Here is a 25,880-nt window from a genome sequence, read left to right as displayed (position 1 = left end):
GTTAATTTTGAATTTATTTCATCTGTGTCTAATCTGAATTTAACTTAGTTCTAATTATATTATTTTATAATATAAAAATATTATCTAAATTTAAACATTGTAGTAGAATTTGTTTTATATCAAAGAGTCTCAAACCGTTCAAAACAATATGAAACATACGGTACATACAATCATCCTCATTTCGGATGATCCAATCTAACATAGAAAAAATAAAAAAGAACTCTAAAACAAGAATAGGCCCATCCAACTTGACATTAAAAATAATAAAATAATAATTAAGATTTACAAACGAGAGCCCTCTTCTCACCATGTTGTCGTCGTCGTCACTTTGCGAGTCTTATTCTTAGTGTCATCTTCTCATGACGCCATTATCGTTTGATATCATCGTTCTCGACATTCGCCAATTGTATCTCCTTTCTTCCTCTTCATTTTTTGCTCCTGACAAATATGTATTAGTTCAATTAGATTATCAAAACAAGTTCGATACTTTTAAACAATGATCCTTGTTTTAGACACATATAACTTAGATTTTTAATTTTTTTCATATGAGTTTTGAATCAATATTGATTGTGTTAGAGTCAGTCACAATTATATATAACTCGATTAATAATTTAACTTAAGGAATACAATATAATTTTTCTAAGATCATGCTAGACAATAAATCGTCTCTCTTAACATTCAACCTTTAGTTACTCTTAACAATTAACCTAATATTTCACTACTTTTACTCATTCCTTCTACGTTCCGAACGAACATGAACACAAACTAAAGAAATTAGTTAATCATATTTAAGAATATTAGAAGAATAAATCAATTAAAGTACCGAGACATTATGAGATATGGTAAATGATTGAGAAAGTAACAATGTTAACATAACACTATCAATTGATTGTCACTTAGGTAATGACATGGTATCACGGACTTAGTTGGTTTTGTATAAATTATGAGGCACCATTGCGTGTTTGTCCACAAAGGTTAGTCTCCCCAAAACCTTTTATGGTCCCTTATAACATACAAAAAAGAAAATGGGTTAGAGAAATCATCTCACTCGGGATCCACAAACAATAATTTCAGTAAACTTCATAGCAAATACAAATTACGAACAGACTTAATAAACTCTGAACGGTCGCATAACAAAGGATCCAAAATGGTCCACTACATACTATTTAGAGCTTGTAAATTCTATTTGTAATTTACATTGGCCATAAAGTGTTTATTGAAATTATTGCTTATGGATCCCGAGTGAGACGTTTTCTCTAACACAATTTTTCTTTTGTATGTCCTAAGGGACTATAACATGTTTGGGGATGTTGACCTTTACGAACAGACACGTAAGGGTGCTGCACGACTTAGGTAAAATCAACTAAGTCCATGACAATGATCAAAAGAGCATGCACCCTTCCCTTGCTGTCATCAATAGGAGTACAATCCATCGGCCTCTACCCAACTCGATCTCCACAAGGGTTGCAGGAACTCGTCATAGAACGTATTAATCTATGGTGGCATGGCCCATCCCCTATTTTTTCCCTTCCTTAGGCTATCTATCGTGAGCAACATAACCCCACCAAACCACAGTTTCGAAAAGGCCCACACACCTAGCAATAGAAGGCGTTAATTCCAAATGGCATGGCCCAATTTTTCTTCCCTATCTTTTCAGACGCCTAGCGCAGGGCCATTCTTGTTTGTCCTAAACAGGCTCTAACCCTAACAAACAAGACATCCATTGTCATCCTTCCATGATACTACCCATCGAGAGGTGCGCCCACCAACCATAGACATTAATAAACCCCGGGATGATGTAAGAGGCATTCCTACTCGCCACGAACCTCACGTTATCGATGGCTCAAGTATAAAAGTTAATCTTAAACGCTCAAATGAGACAGTTAAACTATTTCTCATTTCTCTATTAACTTAATCATTGGAGGGGGTCAGCTCAAGAACATCCCCTTACTACTGATCACTTGTGTAGGCACTTCAGCAAAACTAAAGTGCACCTTGGAACGATACGAGATACACCTCGATAAACAAGCAAAACATCATGATCATACCAATCAGGTCTACCCTCACTTAGATCGCTCTCATGTGACTCTCCATAAGATCCTCAGATGAATTTATATTTTTGAGATCGAACCAAGCCGTATTGATTATTTGATAAACGTCATCAAGTAAAATGAGGTTGACTTTATCTCACACAATTTATGGCTTAGGAGGATTTGTTGCTAATGTTATTTAATAACGATGCAATTTCATGCCAAGATTGGGTGTTGCAATTGCACGTGGGACTACTTTAGAATTTGGGACATCATTATATATTTATATTTTTTGTTTAAATTCTTTAGATCTCTCTGCAAACTCAATAAAACCTTCTATTTTGTATTTTGAATTATATTCACCACAACAATAAATTTTAAAATAATAGAAAAAAATATAAATACTACGATATTTTTATTTTTATTTCCTGGGCTTTCTTAACGGGTTTGATTGTGAGAGCCGAGTCCGGATCCGGATCCGGCACAAAAGATCCGTTTCTTCTCCGCCCCCGTGACGTTCCGCCGTTTATATGCCTCGATTAGGGATTCATTCCTCCTTTTGCGAGGCCTGGCGGCAAGAGGTGGTGCGTCTCCCATTCCTTCCCCTCTCTTCCGTCTCCATCGATATTTGGTTTTGGTAGCGCCAGGGTTCGTGGATTCGGTGGTTCTCCATAATTTCTTAACTCGTTTCTTTTCTCATGGATTAGGGGTCAATTCAGGGTCGACGCTAGGCTCTCGTCCTCTCCAACATGGCGGATCGGCTGACCCGTATCGCTATCGTTAGCTCCGACCGATGCAAGCCGAAGAAGTGCCGCCAAGAGTGCAAGAAGAGCTGCCCCGTCGTGAAAACAGGTACTCCGATCCGTTTTTCCGCCTCTAGATAAAGCAATCTGTTCCTCAAGTTCGGAAATCTGATAGTTAACTACCGATTTTTAATAGGTTCTGAACTAAATTATGATTCAGGAAGGGTTATTTATTTGTTTAATCCTTTATTTTTCGTGTTAAATGTTACACACCTTCCAATTTTTTGGCCGGAATGCAGTTGCCTAACCAAAATTATTTCACAGTGGTGTCATTTGTAAGTCTTGTTTCGGAAACCGGTAGGTTATAATAGAAAGGAAGTTTTACCATTTGCTCCCAATTTATCTCTAGACCATTGCCCTTCATGATTCCATTTAAGAACCAAGTTTAACATTGGCTATAGTTGCTGAAGCTTCTAGCTTTTAAGGGGCTTAACCAATATGTAATTTATTTGTCTGGTCTTCTTTGTCGATCTTATGATAACCTCCCTTAATGGGTAAAGTTGCAGCAGTGTAAGCCAGATCAAGAACTTCATGGATTTCTTTAGGTTATTAGTGGAGGAAATTGTAGGATTATCCTCCTGGTTTCTTGCTCAGTGCAGTGTTAGGATGCAATAAATGGGCTGAATAGTGTGAAACTTGTTTCTTATTTATCATTTGTAGACCAGTGACTTCTGTAATTGTTTATTACAAAGCTAGTGATCATGAATTCGGTAAGCCATGTAAATTGCAAGAACATTTTCTACAAGTTACTGATTTGAATAATAGTATCATTAGATGAGATGCCTTCATCTATTTTGTCGTATTGGTATCTAGTTCCACACAAAGTCCCCACTGGCTAACTATTTAGTCTTCTAACAATGCAAATTCAACAGTTCTATTGTTGCTGCTCACACTTGCCATTTCATTTTTTATTGTAAATTACCAATGTTTTCATAACTTAGCCTTCATACTGTTTTGCCAACATCTATTTTCATGGGAGTCACATTGGTTTTTTTTTTTTTTGCTCCTGACAGGAAAGCTTTGCATAGAAGTAACCCCTGCCTCAAAACTTGCTTTCATTTCTGAGGAGTTATGCATTGGATGTGGTATATGTGTCAAGGTATATCTTTTCTTTGGTTTTTATTATTTATTTTAGGTGTTTGAGCATCTTAATCTTTATCTGGATTTGTTGTTTGGTTGTAGAAATGTCCATTTGAGGCCATTCAGATCATCAATCTACCGAAGGACTTGGACAAAGATACAACTCACCGTTATGGACCAAATACATTTAAATTGCACAGGTTGGCAAGAAAAAAACAGAAAAGATGCTATTCTTATTTGATTTCCCTCCCACTCCAAATGTAGTGTTTTTAAAATTATGTTGTTTATACAGATTGCCAGTTCCAAGACCCGGACAAGTTCTGGGCCTGGTTGGTACAAATGGTATTGGAAAGTCCACTGCGCTTAAAGTGTTGGCCGGGAAGTTAAAGCCCAACTTGGGTCGATTCAATGTAATACCTGATGAAGAATCTTTTCTCTAGTTGTTTCTGAACTATGCTGCCTGTTGTTTCTGAAAAACTTTTTCTCTTTGCAGAATCCTCCTGATTGGCAGGAGATCTTGACATATTTCCGTGGCTCTGAGCTTCAGAATTATTTTACTCGTATACTGGAGGACAATCTAAAGGTGGTTAGAAGTGTGTTTTTGAATTAATATATGTTGTACACTTTCTTTTTAATGCAAATATTCTGCTTTTGTTTCTTTAATTGTAGCTTGCTGTGGTAGCAGAACTTCAATCATGATTCCAGTCATAACTCTTTCAGATGGTTGCTTCCATTTTTTTCTTTTCCATTTCTTGTTGAGACATGATCTGACCATTATATCTGTTTTGAGAACTTTTACTCTTGGACCATGGCTAGAATAATGATCATATGGAAGATAATCTTGTTACATTTTGGTTTGCAAAGAAACTAAATTGGGTTATGTTTCTTATATCTCTGATGATTTTCTATCAAATGTTTGCTGTTTGCAACTGTTGAACTTATTTATCAGTTGTAGTTTGATCTGCATGATGCAGCCTTTATCTTGTATTAAAACTTTTAATGTCTTTGTACTGTTTTCAGTTTATTTCCTTGTATGTAGCTATTTATATGTGCTTGAGCCATGTAGAAATATCCTTGATCCAATAGTATATATAAATACTAATTTGTAATTGATGGACAATTATCATGACATATGGAGGAACATATTGTTCTTATTATTTGTTTTTAAATCATGATTAAAGTTGTGAAAATATATTTAGATGTGGTGTCTTTTTAGACTGGTATATAGAAAAAAAGATAAATATAGGGGGCTACTTGGTGGTGTGCTTGGCATATAAGCATCCATGATGTGAATCAAAATGAATACTGGTATCAGTCATACACAATGAGTGGGGGTTCAAAGTTAAATGAGATGCTGTATGTAATCCTTGTTCTATTCATTTTTCTTAAATCATGGGGCTTACGGGCATCTGAATATTTGAGGTGCAGATTGGTTGTAATCGTTCATAGCCTCATCCGGATATATTAAATTAATTTTGCAAGTTTCAAAATAAACAGGGAAGGAACAAGTCTGCATATTGGTTTTGCTTACACAAAATTGTCTCATAAGTCGTACCTATTGGTATGACATTATTTCGGCAATGGTAGCTGTAGTGATATTTGTGTTGTATCACTTTGTCATTATGGTTAATGTCATAGGATTCCTCACCTTCCTTTTCATATTTTTGCTAACTTTCTAGTATAATTCAGGCAATCATCAAGCCACAGTATGTTGATCACATTCCAAAAGCTGTTCAAGGGAATGTGGGACAGGTGCTTGACCAAAAGGATGAGAGGGAGAAGAAGGCACAACTATGTGCTGACTTAGAATTAAATCAAGTTATTGATCGAAATGTGGGGGATTTATCTGGTGGAGAGTTGCAAAGATTTGCTATTGCTGTGGTTGCTATACAAAATGCAGAGATTTATATGTTCGATGAACCGTCAAGTTATCTTGATGTGAAACAGCGGCTCAAAGCAGCACAAGTTGTCCGTTCCCTGCTCAGACCTAACAGGTATTTCGATCTCCCGATTCAGTAAGCTGTTTTTATTTCTGTGGGGTGTTTAACATCTTGTACACTCTCATTTCTCCTTGCTCAGCTATGTGATTGTTGTGGAGCATGACCTCAGTGTACTGGACTATTTGTCCGATTTCATTTGTTGCTTATATGGGAAGCCAGGAGCTTATGGAGTTGTTACATTGCCTTTCTCTGTACGTGAAGGAATAAACATTTTTTTGGCTGGTTTTGTTCCTACAGAAAATTTGCGGTTTCGAGATGAGTCACTTATGTTTAAGGTAGGACCTCATGTTCTTGTAGACATCTGCTGAAATATTTTTCTATTGTTATCTTATATTGTTGGATTTTACAGGTTGCTGAGACTCCTCAAGAAAGTGCTGAGGAGATTCAGACTTATCAACGCTATAGATATCCGACTATGAGTAAAACCCAAGGGAATTTCAAGCTTAAAGTGATAGAGGGTGAATTTACTGATTCTCAAATCATTGTAATGCTGGGTGAGAATGGGACCGGGAAGACAACATTTATTAGAATGCTGGTAACAACCTTTTATTTCTGTTTTCTTTCTTGCATGCCTAGTTATCTTGACCATCCATTTCCGTTGAGACTAGATATCAATTATTGTGTTTAAATACATCCATTCCCAATCCAGTGAGGGGTACTGACTAGGATGTACACATTTATTTTATTGAAAAATCTATCCTAAGATGGCTGTCAACCTGAATTTCATTTTGATTATCTGATTTATGCCTTTGACAAATTTCAGGCAGGATTGCTGAAGCCTGATACGGTGGAAGATTCTGATGTTGAGATGCCTGAATTTAATGTTTCATATAAGCCTCAGAAAATTAGTCCAAAGTTTCAATATACAGTGAGACACTTGCTGCATCTAAAAATTCGAGATTCATATATGCATCCACAATTTGTGACTGATGTTATGAAACCATTGCAAATTGAGCAATTAATGGACCAAGAAGTTGTGAATCTTTCTGGTGGAGAACTGCAACGGGTAGCATTGTGTTTGTGTCTTGGGAAGGTTGGTATTTCCATAGCTTATTGGTATTTCCATAGCTTATTTGCTCTACAAATTATATTGTGTAAAATGTAAGTAACCTAGGTGGTTTTGTTCTTGCAATTGAGTAGCAAGAGTTCTAAGCTTATGAATAATTAAAAGTTGAATCTCAGTGATCCTGCATAAGAATTTCACTTAGTGACGATTTTTTTCGTTTCATCTGACCATAATGTGAAAAGTCCTTTTTGTTGATTGATCTCAATTAGCTTATGAATAATTAAAAGTTGAATCTCAGTGATCCTGCATAAGAATTTCACTTAGTGATGATTTTTTTCGTTTCATCTGACCATAATGTGAATAGTCCTTTTTGTTGATTAGGACTGTGTGCTGCGACAGCTGCTTGATGTCTAAGCAAATAGATGCTTCTATTATTGGTAATGGTTGCATCCAGATTTTCTGTAGATTTTTTGTTAAGTTCCCAACGATCTTTGCCTAGTTGTGATCTGCTGATTAGTGAAAAGTCTTGTGTCTTAACATGCAAATGCTTTTTTCTCTTTTGGGAATGCTCTTGATGGTGAATTTTCCATCTCTGATCCTGTTTTGTCATACTGATTCATGTTATTTGGTCAGCCGGCAGACATTTATCTGATAGATGAACCAAGTGCTTATCTAGATTCAGAGCAGCGTATTGTTGCCTCAAAGGTGATAAAAAGATTTATCCTTCATGCGAAGAAAACTGCCTTTGTTGTTGAACATGATTTCATCATGGCGACCTACCTGGCTGATAAAGTGATTGTGTACGAGGGGAAGCCCTCTGTGGATTGCATTGCTAATGCACCTCAGTCTTTGGTATCCGGCATGAACCTGTTCTTATCTGTAAGTGGCAAAACTGTTATCTGTTACTTTCGTCTTCTTAAGAAAAGAGAATGAATAAGTGTATATTTTTTTTTATATGTCATCTTATCTGGCATGAACCTGTTCTTATCTGTAAGTGGCAATACTTTTATCTGTTACTTTCATCTTCTTAAAAAAAGAGAACGAATAAGTGTATATTTTTCTATATATCTTAATGGGCTAGGTTCAGATGCAGTTTACTGGTCATATTTCTAATAATTTTCCCTGACTTTTTTTCCTTGAGACATCTTTTTATAAGGTAATGGTTTTTGAAACTCTTAGACTTGTGGTATTTTGTTGGAAAACACTAATCTTGTTGAATCTGGGAATTGAGAGATTTTAAAAGTGAATAAGATGAAAGTACAGCTTTCGTGGGAGTGGGATGTTAGTTAGGGGCCACTCTGAACTAAAATTGTGAAACATGATGAACTAACTCTTCCTTTGTTGCTGCTGTTAGTGATAGTCTGATCCCTGAAGGAGGATGTATCCAAGTGGGAATGTAGGAACGTATATCAGATTCTTTTGTCATTTGATATACGTTAGGTAATAGTTGCAATGCTAATTCTGACACTGGAGTCCCGAATATGATTATTTTTTTTCCAAACATAAATATCGGAGTTGGACAAAATAGATTATTTTGGTCTTACTATAATTGTTTTCGAATAAGGCACTTGTTGAACACAGCATCTTCAATGTTTTTTGTATTTCTTTGTTTCTCTCTCTTAATTAATCCTCTTTTGCTGAAGAAGAATGAATGTTGTGTTTGTCTTCTTTGCAGCATCTTGATATCACTTTCAGACGAGATCCAACTAATTACAGGCCCAGGATAAACAAGTTGGATTCTACCAAAGATCGGGAACAGAAATCTGCAGGATCTTATTATTATCTTGATGATTGATATAAAATTATGTTGTGTTATACTCAGGTTTCTACGGCCTTGTGTGACGATGGATGAGTGTTATTTGGCAAGTAGTATAGTATGTGGAAGCATGAATCTTAGTGTCTATACACACTCCTGTTACCATGCTGATCTTTCCCTGCTACATTGCCTTGCAGGCTTCTTTTCATGTTTCTTTGTTGGATCCCGAAGATGAAAATGTGGGGCAAGGAGTCGAATCCATGAAGGCAACAGAAATTACCATTCATGGCCCCCTTGTTTCGACCTGTTAGTCCATGATTGCTTCTTCAGTTGCCACTTATAGAATTACTTTAGACTTTGCTTCCCTTGTCACTGGGAGCCTATTTTTGAATAACAAAAATCAGTTGTATTTTGATAGTAATTTACTTTTTTGATTGTTGTTGTTGGTATACTGATGTCACCCAGTGATCCTTTTCCTCAAACATCATTTGGTGTATACGACATGTTAAAGGTATATTTTCTTGTATCGAGCAATATCTGTCGGGGTCAATACACGAGGAGAAAAATTCCATATCTTGTTTGATCTGTTGTTGCTGTGCTCTACTATTAGTGTCTTTCTTTCGGCATTATGTGTCGATGTTGAGCTTTGTGGATATAAGCTATGAGTGCATAATTGCACGTTTTAGGTTCCCATGTTCCAGCGGCAATGGTCATAAGGCCATTGCTACAATAGCAGAGAGACCTTAATCCTAATCTTGGGACAGTCTCTAACAAATCTATATTTCTTTAGTGATCTTGTCATTTTATTATTTTCATTAAATATTCGTTGGGTCTTCCCTTATCTCTCCTTGGCATTTGTTGAACATATTCATACCATCTTTCATGATTTGTAGTTGTGAGAAAATGATTTGCATGCTTGAGCTTATATTATTTGATCCAAAGAGGAAGAGTGAATCTATTGACATGAACAATAAAATACAAAAAAGGCTTCATAATCCCACACAACAGTGACAACAATGCAAGCAACACCAACACCCACACCTTTGCCCCAAATCACAAACCAACAAAGATGGACTGCTCCCCACACTTTTGTGACATCACACTGACAGGTCTTTATGCTAATGTTCTGTGAAGAAACAATTTTACTGGGGGAGCGGAGTGTGGTCGGTGCACATGTAGGCATAGGTGTAGACAAGCCCAGCCAGCCCACCACCAATAAGTGGACCGACCCAGTAAACCCACAGGTCGGCGAAGTCGCCGCTCGCCACTGCCGGCCCGAAGGAGCGCGCGGGGTTCATGGAGCCGCCGGAGAAGGGGCCGGCGGCGAGGATGTTGGCTCCGACGATAAGGCCGATGGCGATGGGGGCGACCGTGCCGAGGGAGCCCCTCTTTGGGTCGACGGCGGTGGCGTACACCGTGTACACGAGTGCGAAGGTGATGATGATCTCCATCACCACTCCCTCCACGGCTCCCACTCCCAAACTATGGGTTGGCGTGTCCTGCGAGGCCCAACAGCGAAGGATTTAGTTCATAATGGGCTCATATTGGCCTCAACCGAGGCCCATCACCTCACGCAGGAGAGACATGCAGTACAGCAGTCGGTCGGTCTTACGAGTCCGGTAGCGAACTTGAGGAGGAACGCGCCGACGACTGCGCCGAGCAACTGCGCGACCCAGTAGAGGAGTCCGGTGAGGATGGTGATCTGCCCCCCGAGAGCCAATCCGAAGGTGACCGCCGGGTTCACGTGGCCGCCGGAGATATTGGCGGCGATCGCGACGGCGACGAAGAGGGCGAGCCCGTGACAGAGGGCCACCGCCACGAGCCCCGCCGCGTCGAGGGCCGCGCCCGACGTCAACTTGCCTGCAATGGCACCACAACCATTCACCGCCATGAGACTATATATATGTATATACATATGTACGCACACAGGGGATATATGAAAGAAAGACTCACCGTAAGCTATGGCAGAGCCGACGCCGGCGAACACGAAGAGGAGCGTGGAGATGAACTCGGCGAGGTAGGCCTTGAGCGAGGTGGCGCTGAAGGAGTCATCGCAGCGGCCGAAGGCGATGCAAGCCATGGTCAGGCCTCAGGAGGTCGGAAGAGATCGAGGGAGGCGGGCAAGTTTGGTAGTTCCAAGGAGTTGCGAGCATATTTATACGCGCCTCCACGAAGTCTTTTCTCTTCTATTTCTTGCTTGTTCTCTTAGAGCTTCGAGCATCGGGGTGGGTGAGGGATGAGGTGTAGAGATTATCCAACGCCAACCCACCAGCGATGTCCAACGTGCATGCATTGATTGAATTGTCATGTACCACGCCAAGGGGGGGGATTCGCGGAGACATGGAGATGGCTTTGCATCGGTGGGTCCCATCCCAAAGAAGAGCTTATCATTGGATAGAAGACAGCAGCTGCGTGCAGAAATGAAATGGATAAGGCGATGGCTGACAACGATGGCGAGCAGAAGAAGGATTCAAGAGATGGACCGGTAAATGACCCAAAAATAAGGATATCACCATGCTGTTCTCAAGGTCGTAAAACTGGGCAAATTATTCTCGGGCTTGTGTGGATCAGATCGGATTACGTGTCGGCCTAATCCGGTCAACACAGTGATCAGTTTGGTCAAGTCGATATCCAAAAGCCTGTCACAATTATATTTTGTTTAATGGTTGCTGCATTATCAGGTGTAAGTTCACGTTGTCTGCAAACAAAATTAAGAGACACATGCAAAGTTGACTTAACCTAACAATTATCATCATCAGCATATATAGTTTATTACATTTCTGCAATCTAATATGTTGACGAAAAAGGAGGATATCCGCTGGATTATCCCTATGGCATCATTCAAACAGATACCAATGTTCTAAGCTCCAAAGCATGACTGCACGAATACAAGGAAGAACGCTTGTCACGTTCGACCATGCCACTATCCACGAATATGGATCTAATATCTCGAATAAAATACAATGTAAATAGTAAAGGGCAAGTCTCGATGGTACGGAAGTAAACCTGCTTTGGCCAGTGAATGGCACGAGCTTCCCATTGGCCATACATGTTTTACCTTTTTCTCACCATATATCTGATGTACCTGCTCCAAAGATCTACAGATTTTGATTGGACCAGCATGTTTCTTAGGGAACTTGCAATGAGATCCTAACAATAGTTCTTACTAGAAAAACATGATTGTGATTGAACCATGAAAGTTAAGGCAAAATGTGATGAGCATACAAGTAACCTATTCAATCACACAGGAGGATTGTGATATTACCAAATCATCAGAACCACCACCACTAATATAATTACTTTAATGGAGACAGATGGAGTGTTTCAAATGTTTTATCCTTGACAATTCTGTCGGACAAATTCTTCCGACTAGCATGATTCTCTCTAAGCATAATATAGAATCAAAATTTTATGAAGCAGTCTACCAGCACACTACCATTAGATGGTGGCAAAGATAAGGAGATCAAAATAAAATAAAACAAGGTGTATATTTATGACAATGCAACCATTGGTACACAGTTACCAGACGGATGGACTTTATTCGCCTACATATAAGGTAACGGAACGATTACTGGGCAAGTGTCGGACCTACAGATATCAAACACCTATGTAGTCACAGCTAGAGAAAGGAGCAGGTGGCATCCTTGATGATCACATTAAGATGCGAACATTAATACCTGCAACATAAGCAAGGTCAACCCATGCATGTGGAACAAGTGTGTAATTATTTCCGAACAGAAAAGTTTATGCAACATAAAAGGAGAGGGAAGTACAGATGTATATAACATATACCTGAATGAAGATACCTAGAGGGTGAGATCAATCGATTTGCATGCTTTCAGGTAAGGGAATTGACGTGCAGCAATGATAATATCCACTTTCATCAAATTTGAATCTCTGGGACAAATGCACTTCTGGAATGTGGTACTCCCCCCAGTCCTCCGAACCATAAACTCTGAAAATGTGGCGTGCATCAAAAGAATCATGTCTCTTTGTCCTCCTACCTTTCCTGGAATAATTGTCCGCATAATCAGAAACTTCAACTTTTACATGGCAAAATGGCTCCAAAAAAATAGAAGCACTAAGAACCTTTTTCTGTGCCTTGCATTCATCAAGGTTGCATGTAGCTGCATTTTAGGAAAACACAAATGACTTTAGTGCTTTAGTGTTACAAGGAAAACAAAAATACTAGGTATTATATAGTTCAACTAACTGAAAATTCTTCGAGAATGAAAGTGTGTCCAACAAAGAGAAGCTGGTGAGAATACTGGGTAAAAGAAATGAGTGACAAAACCTAGCAATAACTTATCCTACTAGCTTGCAACTTCAATTTGAGATTTTGAGGTATAAAAAGAAAATTACCTTCAAGGCTTGCTGAGCATCCTTTTCAAGAACAAGACCTGCTTCGACATAGGCATCAATTATGACTTCTGCAGGAGTTGGAAAAGGTCAAGTAGCAACATTTTGGCATGACAAGGTTGACACATTTATTTAGTGCTAAACTATGTGCTTCTCATATCAAATTCTACTAAAAATGGAAATGTTTTGGATACGGCAGGCACGCGACAATCGTCCCTCTCCACCAATTTCCTTCACTGGGGCATACACAACTCGGGCCTTAGCAGGCGAACCTCTCATGCACATCTGCAATCAAGTCCATCCTCAAAATTTATTCCACAGGAAAAATGAGAATGATAACAATGAAAAGGCCAGCATCATAATCAGCATTTTCATGATCCCAAGATTTCTTGTAGCCATAAATTATTCCTGTCACCTCAAAAGTCTTGCTCCACTACACAAATAAAGAGGATCTTTTCATGCAGGCATGACTTATCAACAGAGAAACTAGCCAGATCCCAGATAATGAACAGTTCCATAACATGTTTCCATCAGAAAGAACCAAGTATGCAGTTAAAAAGCACAATCAACAAGTTTTTGTTTCCTTTCTACTATCTTGATAAGTATCAACCTCATAAAGAAACAACAAAAACAGTACCTGCTCTGACGATGGAAAAGTGATAATTAAGCATCGGCTGTAGAACCTCGTTGATCACTTGGTAGTGTGATCAGAAACAATGCATGTATTTGGGACTACAAGGCTAAAATGAACATAGGGAAATGAGTCTTACCAGTCCTTGGAGTCTTATGTAAACAGGTCGGTTTTCCAGAGCATCCTGTACTTTTGAAGATATTCTCTGTAATGTACAAAGAAAAATATGCTATTATCCAACAATCTAATAACCACATGAATTATGTTTGTAGGAAAACATTATAACCTGAAGAACCTCAGCAGCTGTAGCAATTCGCTCGTTGTTCCACAATTTCAGCATAAGAACAGTCAAATGAAATGTTTTTGGCTTAATAAATATAGATCTATCAATGCCCATATCTGTAATTGTACAATCAGAGGAATCAATAATATCTGAGGAAAATCTGAAAGAACAAAAGAATAAGATAAATTTTCAGTAAAAGTAAAGAATGCAGGCTATTCTATCCATCTCCTACAAAATTTTGATATCCATTAGCCGGACACAAGATAGAGAAAGTTATTCATAAAGTACACGAGACAAAGGTGGCAAATACTAAATTCACTTTCTTAAAGCCCACTTTACTTGCTAAGCATCAAGGTTTGTCATACCACGATGTACCGCCTGGTATGAGTTGTACATCAATAGGAGATCGGTATGGGTGGTACATATCGATCAGTTGGTATGTCCCACCATATCGTGTTGGTGCATCAGTACATATCATACCGATAGCTGATTGGTATGCCAGTATGGACTGGTAAGACAAACCATGCTAAGCATATAATACATTTAAAATTATACCACTAAGAGAGTTTTAAGTTTAACTACATAAAATGGCAAATCAAGCATACCAAAAGCAGATAGAGATTTACAGCTATTGAGATCTGGAATACTGACTGATGCTGGAACAAAACAGTTTTCTGTTGCTGGAACACTTACTTCTTCGTGTTAAAATATTTTATAATATATTAAAATAGCACTAAGAGTTAAATTCAAAGATACTCATACCTATATTATAAATTCAACCATTTTAGATCTTATCCTTGTGTCATACTTTAGAGCAATAGCCCTGTCAAATTTAAGAATGCATATCTGTGTCCACTCTCCATATCAGAGTTTGAACATATTGTCCACCCATGATGTTGTTTCATAGTTTAGAGCAACAGCCATGATAAATTTAAGGATGCATATCTGCATACACACTCCGCATCAGAGTTCGTGCAACATAGGTCCACCCATGATGTTGTTTCGAGGTGACAGGACTTTAGTCATCTCAACTACTCACTTTCATGAGTACTTGGGTCACTAACTTATTACTGAGGAAGTTAAATGATGCAGAACCAATCTTATCTATCTCTTAGTCAAATAAATTTGATTAGTATAGAGGTTATTTTGCATATCATAAGTTGTCACATGGCTAGATACTGAATAATTATTATCTACTTTTCTAGTTTACTCAAAGAAAATAAAATTTGAAAAGAATTTGAAAAAAAATCAAATTATGATTGTGATTGAAGATTCCAAATCCTGATGGAAGATTTTGTGAAGATTGATCTCTACGAAGATGAAAACATATCAATTAAGATATTATCTTCATCGAAGAAAAGATCAAATCATACATTTGATTTGATTTAATTATAATTTTTCACTTTTACATTTTCCTTTTCTTTTCTTGTTCTTAGCCCATAAAAAGGGACAAGAACATTGTAATGCAAATCAATCAGCGATGGATCAATGAAATGAGTTCTTTTCCCACCTTGAGTGTCAGTGATGTGAGGCCACATTTGTTTTTCGATGGCATGATTCCATCGTCCACATGCGAGATGTGCAGAAGTGGGAGGCCTTCATCCTGGGAGTGTTTTCTTCAAGCCCGAGTGAGTCCAGTGGTCATCCATTTGTTTTCCTATTATCTTTCAATTACTATCTTCTATTCCTCTCTTTTATATTACGCTATTATTAAAAAATATTATGCCACTCTCGTCCTACATCATTCAAGATTGTTCATCATCTAATCTCTGTTTTTCATGTGAACTTCAGAAGAAGATGATCTACCTGTCAAAGACGAAGCTCTAGTAGTAGACTTGTAGTCCATAGCATTTATCTTCACTTTTACACATTCCTTTTCATCTTGAACTTCAAGCCTAACAGCAACCTTCTGTCTTTCTGATTGATTGTCCTCATCATCTGTGGTACCATCATTTGATTCTTTTTCCAAATCATCATCATCGCTAAATGTGGAATCCCCAATTATAGAGTTCTGAAAACAGTTTAGCTTCTCCACCAGTTCTGGGTGGAGTGCCAATGGTAGGGATATAAAGTGAGAGTAATCAAGCTTTGGGCTTTCCACAGCCTGGAAAATCAGAACAATAAGGTATTTACCAAATGGTGCATTACTGACTTCATAAAACAGTGTGCAATAAGAACTGCCATCATTACATATATAGCATATACAAGTCTATACAGATAAACTTGCAAGTCGAACAACATAGTTGGAAATCTATGATAAACAATAAAAGACCTAAGAAAAGAAAAACACAGGCACACATTAAAACCAGTATGCATAGCATGAACATATGTTCTGAACATAATCTTTTGCAGCAGACACCCTTAGACCACTGATCATAAGAAATTATTAATGCCACAAGTTACCATAATTTGAATTTAGGATCCAAAAGTATAGCAGTACTGGTTCTTCTCATGAATGTTTGTCTATCACAATGTGGTTCTCGATCATCTCTTCAATTACCCTGATGGGCTTTGCACTATAACTCAATCCATATATATCTAGATTGTACGGTGATAAAAGTTTAACCTATGCATGTGGGACATGAAACATAGAGATGTGATTGTTTTAGTTGTTAATTTATACATAATTGAAATTAAATTCAGATCTATTGACTTCCAAACTCATAGTATTAAAATACGGGTAAGAATTTTCAAAAAAAACTATACTCACCTACAGAATATTTCAAGTGCTGATTGCAATGAGATGCTTCTGACTAAATATTAATAAATGGACTGGTCCCATTTTAGTTAGTTTTTACCTGATTTCGTTAATTTTCTATTGTTCTAATTCAAAAGCTTGATATGAATATGCTAATCAGTGTGCACCTTCATAGCCAATTAACAAACTTATATCAGCCAGTTCATGTAGACACAAAAAGGAGTTCAAATTTTGCACCGACCGATCTGTACCAGTGGTATTTATTGGTCCAGGGTTAAATTGGGACAATGAACAGGGCTTTTTCTGTACCAGTGGTATTTATTGGTCCAGGGTTAAATCGGGACAATGAACAGGGCTTTTTGCGCAGTCCAGTTCATTTTTTAAGGGGAGGCAGGCTTAGATGTTTTAGCACCTGTAGCCACTCGCACATGAGACTCTCTCCTTGCGCCTTGTGTTGGCGCACGCCTATGGCCCCTGAACTGATCGCCACCCATCTTCCCAGTGTTTCCTCCTCCGTCTCTACTCCACTCCTCTACCCCTCCTCTCCTTCTACATCCCTTCTTGGTACCACACCATGAACCAACATGCCAGGTGTTGGCACACTGTGCAAGTCAAATTAGAGGATTCATATCTCATGAACTCCATAAGACTTATTGCTAACTGGCATGAGTCAAAAGCATGAAAAGCCCGCTTGTTATCTAACCCAGTTTATAATGCACTAGAACATGGTAGAAACATTGGTGGTCTTTTGGATATGACTTATGTAAACAGTTCATAGACAAGGGACAAGTCAACCATTAAAACACTAGATGATAAATTAAAGTGCTCTTAAGGTTTACCACCTATAATTAGTAATATGATGCTGAAATCGCATGACTGTGGTATAGATACATACCTGAGGGGCTGAGACAATCAAAATGTAACCAGATTTCACAATATACATCTTTTAGTTAACTGAAATTACTGCATAGACCTTATAACATTTTTTTGGCAAAAGTATACATTTTCATGCTAGTGAATCAATATGAAAAACCAGAGATATTTCCTATCTAAATTACCTAACAAGAAATTTTAGAAAAAAAAGAATGTCCCTTGCCCTCGAGCATTCAAGAACCCAATGTTTTGTACAGAAAGGTTTCACATAATTAGCTGTTGCAATTATATATCAGAGCAACTAAGAAACTAAGCAAATGTTATTTGCATACTATCCTTCTTATTAACTGATGAAGTTGGCTACCAACCTCTTCGAGTATACTAGCAATCTTTTCTGATGCTTTAGCAACACTTTGAACAGTACCCTCGATAGCTGCAAAAAGGAGTCTATCATTATAACTTACCATGTAAGAGAGCAAGCAATAATAACACCAGGGTACCACATAATTAAGCTTTCTCAAGAAAGTCATATAGTTCAAGGTGAACGGTAGATATTTAGTCATCTCATAGGTTTTGTATCTTTTTTCAGCCAAAAGTCATCTCATATGCAGATATTTAGTCAAATAGAATACTATATGGGAATGAGCGCAGCAACCACATCTCTTAACAAAAGAATCTTTAAAAAAACAGCAAACAGGCTTTTACCATACCAAATTTTGGTTATTTACTTTATAATTCGAGTACAAATGTGGAAAGTTATAATTTATTCCAGCAGGCGCATAACTATTCATCAGTTAGTTCAGTTATATTTGTTTAAACTTAATTGATTAAGGGGTAGAATAATCAAAAGAAGATACACAACTTAAAGATGAAAGATATAATGATGAATGAAAGATAACATTCTTGACCATTTTATAAACGATTGCATGAATGAATGAAAGGTAAGACAGACAGTAGTGTTTGATAAGGAAAGTTGGCATTTTCTAAGTTGAAAGGAATGGTCAAAGAAAAACAACAGAATGACAATATCAGGAGCTTGGTTGACAAAAAATGGCAACATAGTTTAGTTTGGTTTAGGATAAAGAAAACTTACAAGCCCATAAAGCATGTTCATTTAGTTGGATCAAATTAACTCAAAAACAAAGCTTATATGGGGTACAAGTGAACTAATATTTGGTTGGGTCATGAGAATTATGTCAACTAAGAGTACTATAGGTGGATGGAATTCAGATATAGGTGGATGGAATTCAGATATCAAACTTGAAGTGGTGATGTCTACAAGTCTAATTAGAGTTCAGTGAACAATAGAGAGTAACAAAGGCCAGGTTTTTATCTTGCTAAAATATTGGTGAATGGTTCCATCTAAAATGTAAAGGTAGCCAACAATATCTTGGCCTCAGGCCAGTTTTCCTTTTTCTTTTTCTTTTTTTATGAGGGGCAGTAGGTGAACTAAGAGCTAAACAAAACTTAGTTTAGTTGCTCCATGTAGAATCTTGCAACAATTTTCTCATCTTACATCCAAATATTCATATGCTTGTCATTCAGAAGAATGTGACCCTCGTTTCATTATGCATGTTGATTCCTTGGTATAAGAAATTAAGCCTGTAAAAGTCTTCATTTACAGTAAAGCACCTGCTGATCAATGAGGTATTTCTTACGCAAATGTTTGGTTCTTATAACATGTAAGAAGCTTACACAACAGATAATCCTGTAATCTAGAAACTTACAAGTTGCAAGTAATATAAATCAAAAGAAAATTTAGTATGTCCAAAAGTTCAAATATGGTGTTTTACTAATAAAAGTACACACTTACTGATGTTACTGTCCTCCTTAGATGAAGGGAATACAATCTTTACCCCCAACTCTCCCTCAATTTGTTTCTGCATAGAACCTCTACAAGGTAGAAGAGCCTATCTTGGTCAGAACTAAGAAACTTCTACACTGAAATTATGCAAATTAGCAATAAACTAAAAGATACAAAAAAGGAAAAAAATCATAAAACTTATACCCTTTTCCTTTAATAAAGCGAATCAAGGAAGCACCAACCTGCAGAAAAGATTAAATATTTATTAGCATCTTCAATAATTATACGATATGACAGAATAGATTTTGAATGATTAGTAATACAGTGAAAGCAATTACCAAAGCATATAATATTCCAATTAACAGGACAGTGCAAGGCAATATGAGGCTTGTCACTTAACAATTAGAGAAATTTGAAGAAATTGGACTAACAAACAGTTGACAATGATTTGTGGTAATACTAAAGTTCAATATTGCATATTAATATTAAAGACAAGGAATTGATCGAGTGAATAGACAATATACCATAATCTTAATCAGTGATCTTGTGTACACTACAGCAAGGTTCGCTAAACTAGCCGGTTTGGCATGGTTCAACTGGTATTTACTGGTCCGACTGCCTACCACCGACCGGTACATGGATAAACCCAATATTAAATATCATATATTATATGTTACATGTTACATGTTATATTTCTTAATGTTTGGGGCATCCAACTCTTGAACTTGCAAGGAGGCCAGCACCGCTGCCGCTCACCACTCACCGCCAGCCCACCCACTGCCCTCTCAGCACCCCTCCTCCTCTACTGCCGCCTCTTCCTCCTTGTCATCCCCTCTTTTTCCTTCTCCTTCTTCCTTCTTCCTCCTCCTCCTCCTCCTCCTTGTTTCCTTCTCCTTTGCTTACTCTTCCTTCTTCCTCCCGTCCTCTCCCTCCCCTAATGGTTCGCAGTAAATTCCGGCATACCGACACACCAAAAATCAGCACAGAAATTAAATATGTATTGAACAACTAGAAAACAATAGATAGAGATACCTCAATAGAAATTGAATGTCTTTCATCTCCACTGCCTAATTCAGCACCCGTTGTTGGGTTCATCACCTGTACAGCACCCTCCATAACTCCTTGCTCAAGGGCCCCACCAGAATTGGAGGTAGTACTGAGATCATGACATGTGGACACATTTTCTGTTTCAAAATCGTTGCCATGATCCACGGCACGAGCACTTGTAGTTAGTGTCATGGAAATGCCCATAACAGAGTCTTCCTGGGTGGTGATCTCTTTATCAGAAACACCAGAAGGTTTGTTCTGATGCAACTCTGGGAGTTGACACTGAACATCAGATCTACTGTGATCAACTGCAGGAAATGATTTGTTGAAATTTGCTTATGAAATATACATAGCATCATGAAACTAATTAGCTATAGAAACAACTATAATGAAAGGATCAAACAGACAAAAAAGAACCCTTTCTAGTTTCTATCACCAGGAGAGAATATCATGGAATCAAACAAAAAACATATACATAAATCAGCATATATGATGCTATCTAGTTGCAGTGAGACTGCTGAATACACAGGCATAAAATAGTTCCAACCTAATTATAAAGAAAAAGAAAATGCAATAATGAGTTCATATCCACCAAACCCATAGACGGTTGGTTAGCTAGTCTCATGAAGTCAAGAGACATTCCATAAAAAACTGTGGCAGTAAGAATCAGTAAATGGTTCTTTATATTTTGACTAAGAGTTATGCTGAAAGAGGTCTTTATCTGAAGCATGCCATCCCGGAGCATGCCGCTGGCATGTTACTATCCTAGCAAGGTATTGACATTGTATATGCATGCCTATATTTTGAGCATGTAGAACATCGAATTGCGCGATAACAGCACCCTACTATACCAGAAATAGGACATCACATCGTTGGAAAATCCGTAGCATTCTTCAACAAGCAACAAACAAGGCATAAGTAAAGAAAATACATCATAATTTAGTTTCAAATGACAATAAACTAATCATGAGAATTGCACAACAAACTTAGTCATGTAGAGACTTCAAAATAGAGGAAGTTGTCGTAGGCTTTAATACTTATTGATAGATAAGAGTCACCAATTGATCATCATAAGTAAAATTCAAGTTGGCAACATTTTAAGTCCTCCGTCTCTGAAAACAGTATACAGATTGTGCCTGGATAAGACTTTTTCTTAGTCAAGTAAAACAAAACCAAACCACAGAAAACTTCTTGGAAAGGAAGGGAAGGGAAGGGAAGGGAAGAAGCTTAAACATTCTGGAATTGGTTACCAAGTAAAACCTTGATTGGCTGATCTTGCTAGACTGCTTATAAGCAGTCAAGTTCATGCTACCAAAGGCCACACCATCACAGTAGAATTAAAGACTATGCATGAAACCATTCACAAAAATTAACTGAACTAGTAAAACCTTCATTTGAAGCTGACTGGGTGGAGATTGGCCTCCATACATGCATAATTGATTTTCGCTTCTTACGCCTGTCCAACTCCGCATGCCAGTCCTTTGTGCTAGCCATCTTCCAGATAAGACTCAAACTCTGACCTCTGGGACAATCCTGACATATCCAAGAACAGCTTGAGAAGTATCCATAAATTTTAACAGAAAAGAACAAATGATGTATGAAATACAACTTAAACATTAGAAAAGAAAGTTATAAACTTCCATTTGAAACTAAATATAGCTCCTCAAACACTGGTCAAAAGGGACAACCTAATCAAACAAAATTGACGTTAACATAGGAAATAAGTGACAATAACACTAACTTTGTTTAACCGAGCAACTATTTCATCGTAACTTGAAACCCCATGCCGCTATCATTTTTCTTTATTTATATACGATTAAAGGAGGGCTATTTTATTTCCAACTAGAGTAGCATGCATGATTAAAAGAAATAGATTTATGGACCAAGAAAAATCCCCAATAATTAGTAAAAGTGTAACGGAGGACTAAAGAAAAAAGAAAATGGGGATTCGAGAAATCAAACCTGAAGGCGGCTCAACGGGCTCGAGAGAGGAGCATTCGGCGGGAACGCGACTTTGAGCAGGCAATGGAATCTGCCACGATACGAGCAAGGAATCAGCGGTCTCGCAGCAACCGGCCTTTTGTTTCAGGGCTAGGGAAAAGAAAAAAGCGGAAAAGGGGGAGGGCGAATCCTTCACCTCGACGACGACTTGCAGGCGATCATCTGGGTAGGGGTAAGCCGCGCGACCCTTTTGCCTCGCGGAAGAACAAGGGTTTGCCACGCATGATGCACGTGCGGTTGCGGGTGGAGGACCGAGAGTCTTCCGCGTGGGTGAGTCCCAGAGCTCGCGGACGCTCGCACTGGCCACTCAGTCTCTCACCTCGTCACCCGAGAAGTCACCGAAATCTCCATCTCGGTGGACCCTTCCTCACCGTGGCCATCTCAACGGTAGAGGTTCCCTTGATTGGAGTTCAACCCAATACAATTAATGAATTTAATTCAATTTTATTATTTTAGAAGTGAAATTACGTACATTAAGTCACGAAATGACATTAGAAGCCGATCGATTTGGCTCTGTTTGATCAGCCTTCATAATTGGATTTTGATTTTTTGCTATGTTTAAAGAGGGACTCCGGCAAACAGAATTACATTTATAAATTATTTTAAATAAAAATTATGACGACAAAAAAAGAGAGAATTAATTATCGAGAGAAATGCAAATTCAATGGTATTTTTATTCTTTTAATAACTACAGAAGCTGAACCCACACCCCTTCACCTGGCACCGCACGGTTCACTACAAACAGAAGATAGTACCCAGGAGGCGCCACCACTCCTGAGGGCGGCGCAGTCACTGCAACCGTCCACCTTCCCAATCCAGCAGGCGACAGCTCCACCGTACTCAGTATCAGAAGCCTCTGGTTCATGGAGAAACCATGCGTGGTGAACGGCGGCGCATACATCGTCACCTTCAAGTCCCCCAATTCCAACCCTAAGTCTGCTACGTCGAACACGACTTGGAAGCTCGTTCCGTAGGTCACGCTGCTCGGAGCAAGCTCCTTTACGATCCTCGGCCGGTGGACCGCCAATGCAGGGTCGAGGTACGGCGGGTAGAACCTCTCCAACCTGAACTCGGTCGGGTATTGTGCCGTGTAGTTGTACCTGTTGTTTGGGTTGCTGCCGGCGACCAGGATGCTGGTGTCGGGTAGCACCGCGCTTGTCGAGTGGTACATCCTCGGGATCGTGGTTGGCGTTAGCGTCTTGAACCTTTCGTTGCGCCTCGATGACGGCTGGTAGAGGAGGGGCTCCAGGTTCGGTGACTCGGCCCAGCCCCACCCGGACGTGCCCTTGGTCGCACCATTGATGATGAGAACGTCAGCGGTGGGGAGGAGAAGCATGTCGGCCATGACGCGCGGCGTCGGCATGACTTCCGTGTGCCACCTCGCGTTCGGCTTAGTGATGGTGAGGCGGGAGCACCGACGGAGTGCCGGAATGAAGACCTTTTCCGCGGCGAGCGCAGCAGACTTGTGAGAAGCACCGCCGCAGATGATGACCTCGGCGGGGATGGGAGCGGTCGTGCTGCTGCGGAGGCGGAGGGGGAGGAGGGCGGAGGCGGCGGAGGCCGGGTAGTTGTGCGAGCCGTCTTTCAAGGGCGGAAACTCACGCAGGATGGTGTGCGTGCGGGGGTCGAGGAGGATCGATCGGTTGTTGGCGAAGATGAAGAGGTTGCCGTCGGTCGATAGGTGGAGAAAGGGATACAGGTTGTTCTCCTCGTCGTCGGTGGTCTCGATGAGAAACGGGAGCTTGTAGTTGGAGGGGTTGGATTGACCGGGGGCGGGGATGAACTCGTAGCTGAACTCGCGGCGCCCACCCACCACGATGAAGCTGCCGTCGGGCAGGATCTGTTGGGTGGCGTACCTGGGAACCAACCATAGTAATTCTGAGCTCGTGCATGCATCAATGAGTACAAGTTATATGGATCAATATGATCAGACCTAACCTAATATATATAATTCGACTCTTTATACTCTTACGAATGTAATATTATTCTCTTAGTTCTCTTCTCAATCTCTACACTAAGAAATTGCAAGTAAAAGAAGCTAAACTCGTCAAAGAAAAGCTACCATCTGTTGACAGAGAGAGCAGCCGGGTACTCGATCCAATCACACATCGGGCAAGTCTTGAGGTACCGGACCGCAGTGGCTCCTTCATGGAACCCACCGGACTGCACCAGCGTCCCATCGGCGGCGAATCCTCCCGACGAGCACCAAGTGTTCGTCAACACCTGCACACACAGTCACGGCCAAACCGAGTAACCAATCAAGCCAAAGCACGAATAGAAGCAATCCATTCCAACCTTGAGCGGCCGGAGCTGGTCGGCCACGAAGTCGTATTCCGCGGCGTGCGCCCAGCAGTCCTCGCCGTTGGTCTTGTTGGTGGGATCGGGGCGGCAATTTCCGGCCGGCAGTGGGAGCAGGGAGGGGCCGGAGTTGGTGGAGTCAAAGAGGATGGCCTTGTTCTCCTTGGTGATGACCAGGTGCATGGCCGACACGCCGGAGCTGTTGCGGATGAGTTCCCAGATACCGGTGAACGAGGTCTCATAGTTGGGCTTCTTCTGCGCCGGGCCAGCATTCAGCAGCGGGTTGATGGGGTCGAAGAGGAAGGGCTGGGCGACAGCGGAATCGAAGAGGAAGAGAACGAGAACGAGAACGCGAAGTAAAGGAGTCGTCGTCGTCTCCATCGACGTCGATTCTGAGCTTGTCTTCTCGTTCGCCTGTAACCCTTGGTTAATCTCTCGTCTTCGCCGCCTCTCTTATCATGGGTTTGGATGGTGTTCCGTTTCGTGAGACAGCTTGTGGTCGATTAATTATTGAGTCATGCTGTGGTCCGATATAGGACGGATATGGTTGGCTACACGCAATTTAGGAGGGCCATCGGTCAACATCGGACGGGGAAAGGGTCAACGTTGACATGGTCAAAGCAATGGAAGTCATGTTGACCTTCTTTAGGAAGTGCTTATATTTACCTTTCTATTTGTACCTTAATATACCGCCGCCGCCGCATTAGATTTATGCTGTAGCAGAAATTGACAACCTCGATTCACTGTCGTTCCTAATTAGAAGAACAAAGAAAAAAATATAATATAATCAAAATACCTCCAAAATCTTGTCAGATATTAATACCATGTATAACTAGTCAACGTATCCCATGATGGGATCCAAAGATTTAGGATCACATCGATCAAATCTGTTCAATGGTAATGATCGAGTTTGACGTTCGTTAAAACCCCAAATTAGCTCTGGGATCCAATAATCGCGGGCCCATTTCATGGTCACGTGAGATCCAGGAAAAGGGGTTATGGGAAGAACACGAAGGAGAGAACTCATTGCCTCGAGTCATAAATCAAAGAAAATTAGCGACGAATTAACGACGACGTTGTAAGTAATCGACTAAATTTTGACCCATAAAAAGGGTTTCGTCATCGGTGAACAAAATAATACAATTTTGGTGGATAATTAATGCTTTGTTTGATGATTAAATGATCTCGAACGGATCAGATGTTGAGCAGAC

General features: G+C 39.6%; 4 protein-coding genes across 7 annotated transcripts; 1 reads left to right on the top strand and 3 right to left on the bottom strand.

The window, feature by feature from the left end:
- The first annotated feature begins 2,515 nt into the window (after nt 1-2,515).
- LOC135596069 (ABC transporter E family member 2) lies at nt 2,516-9,248 on the top strand. 3 transcript variants are annotated; one of them, XR_010480758.1, is made up of 13 exons: nt 2,516-2,614; nt 2,738-2,882; nt 3,847-3,932; nt 4,016-4,113; nt 4,206-4,323; nt 4,407-4,496; nt 5,603-5,907; nt 5,993-6,188; nt 6,263-6,448; nt 6,677-6,946; nt 7,553-7,798; nt 8,595-8,781; nt 8,873-9,248. XR_010480758.1 is itself a non-coding variant. In XM_065087762.1 (12 exons), exons 2-12 carry the CDS (start codon nt 2,780-2,782, stop codon nt 8,712-8,714), a joined length of 1,818 nt encoding a protein of 605 aa, XP_064943834.1. In that variant the 5' UTR covers nt 2,516-2,614; nt 2,738-2,779; the 3' UTR covers nt 8,715-8,824. The 3 variants fall into 3 exon arrangements, 1 of the variants encoding a protein (XP_064943834.1); XR_010480759.1 differs by having other exon boundaries at nt 8,595-8,793; XM_065087762.1 differs by lacking the exon at nt 8,873-9,248 and having other exon boundaries at nt 8,595-8,824.
- A 349-nt stretch (nt 9,249-9,597) lies between these two features.
- LOC135596071 (probable aquaporin TIP2-2) lies at nt 9,598-10,809 on the bottom strand. The gene is made up of 3 exons (XM_065087765.1): nt 10,629-10,809; nt 10,288-10,535; nt 9,598-10,174 (listed from the first exon to the last, which is right to left on the bottom strand). The coding sequence occupies exons 1-3, from the start codon at nt 10,753-10,755 to the stop codon at nt 9,818-9,820; spliced, it is 732 nt and encodes a 243-aa protein (XP_064943837.1). The 5' UTR covers nt 10,756-10,809; the 3' UTR covers nt 9,598-9,817.
- A 1,309-nt stretch (nt 10,810-12,118) lies between these two features.
- LOC135596070 (uncharacterized) lies at nt 12,119-22,727 on the bottom strand. 2 transcript variants are annotated; one of them, XM_065087763.1, is made up of 15 exons: nt 22,508-22,727; nt 22,333-22,402; nt 21,759-21,903; nt 20,356-20,678; nt 19,528-19,565; nt 19,333-19,412; nt 17,888-17,952; nt 15,755-16,052; nt 13,952-14,064; nt 13,805-13,870; nt 13,229-13,319; nt 13,038-13,105; nt 12,765-12,802; nt 12,468-12,684; nt 12,119-12,352 (listed from the first exon to the last, which is right to left on the bottom strand). In XM_065087763.1, exons 1-14 carry the CDS (start codon nt 22,531-22,533, stop codon nt 12,495-12,497), a joined length of 1,611 nt encoding a protein of 536 aa, XP_064943835.1. In that variant the 5' UTR covers nt 22,534-22,727; the 3' UTR covers nt 12,119-12,352; nt 12,468-12,494. The 2 variants fall into 2 exon arrangements, with proteins under 2 accessions (XP_064943835.1, XP_064943836.1); XM_065087764.1 differs by having other exon boundaries at nt 20,356-20,639; nt 22,508-22,676.
- Nucleotides 22,728-23,044: 317 nt separating this feature from the next.
- On the bottom strand, nt 23,045-25,078 carry LOC135595057 (aldehyde oxidase GLOX1-like). Its single transcript, XM_065085567.1, has 3 exons — nt 24,667-25,078; nt 24,434-24,594; nt 23,045-24,227 (listed from the first exon to the last, which is right to left on the bottom strand). Exons 1-3 carry the CDS (start codon nt 25,048-25,050, stop codon nt 23,060-23,062), a joined length of 1,713 nt encoding a protein of 570 aa, XP_064941639.1. The 5' UTR covers nt 25,051-25,078; the 3' UTR covers nt 23,045-23,059.
- Between the last annotated feature and the right edge of the window lie 802 nt (nt 25,079-25,880).

The sequence above is a fragment of the Musa acuminata genome, chromosome BXJ1-10 (assembly GCF_036884655.1).
Source record: "Musa acuminata AAA Group cultivar baxijiao chromosome BXJ1-10, Cavendish_Baxijiao_AAA, whole genome shotgun sequence".
Taxonomy (NCBI): Eukaryota; Viridiplantae; Streptophyta; class Magnoliopsida; order Zingiberales; family Musaceae; genus Musa; species Musa acuminata.
This window is presented reverse-complemented; position numbering and strand designations above follow the sequence as displayed.

Bases quoted from the DNA above. Each gene is read 5' to 3' on its own strand.
- LOC135596069 (XM_065087762.1), top strand. From the start codon at position 2,780: ATGGCGGATCGGCTGACCCGTATCGCTATCGTTAGCTCCGACCGATGC. The intron at 6,189-6,262 runs GTAGGACCTCAT...TGGATTTTACAG, and splicing joins ATGAGTCACTTATGTTTAAG to GTTGCTGAGACTCCTCAAGA. The intron at 6,947-7,552 runs GTTGGTATTTCC...TTATTTGGTCAG, and splicing joins TGTGTTTGTGTCTTGGGAAG to CCGGCAGACATTTATCTGAT.
- LOC135596071 (XM_065087765.1), bottom strand. From the start codon at position 10,755: ATGGCTTGCATCGCCTTCGGCCGCTGCGATGACTCCTTCAGCGCCACC. The intron at 10,536-10,628 runs GTGAGTCTTTCT...GTGCCATTGCAG, and splicing joins CGGCTCTGCCATAGCTTACG to GCAAGTTGACGTCGGGCGCG. The intron at 10,175-10,287 runs GTAAGACCGACC...TGGGCCTCGCAG, and splicing joins TCAAGTTCGCTACCGGACTC to GACACGCCAACCCATAGTTT.
- LOC135596070 (XM_065087763.1), bottom strand. From the start codon at position 22,533: ATGATCGCCTGCAAGTCGTCGTCGAG. The intron at 22,403-22,507 runs GTGAAGGATTCG...GTATCGTGGCAG, and splicing joins GCCTGCAAGTCGTCGTCGAG to ATTCCATTGCCTGCTCAAAG. The intron at 16,053-17,887 runs GTTGGTAGCCAA...CTGATTTTCCAG, and splicing joins TTGCTAGTATACTCGAAGAG to GCTGTGGAAAGCCCAAAGCT.
- LOC135595057 (XM_065085567.1), bottom strand. From the start codon at position 25,050: ATGGAGACGACGACGACTCCTTTACTTCGCGTTCTCGTTCTCGTTCTC. The intron at 24,595-24,666 runs GTTGGAATGGAT...CTGTGTGTGCAG, and splicing joins ACCAGCTCCGGCCGCTCAAG to GTGTTGACGAACACTTGGTG. The intron at 24,228-24,433 runs GTAGCTTTTCTT...GTTGGTTCCCAG, and splicing joins GCTCTCTCTGTCAACAGATG to GTACGCCACCCAACAGATCC.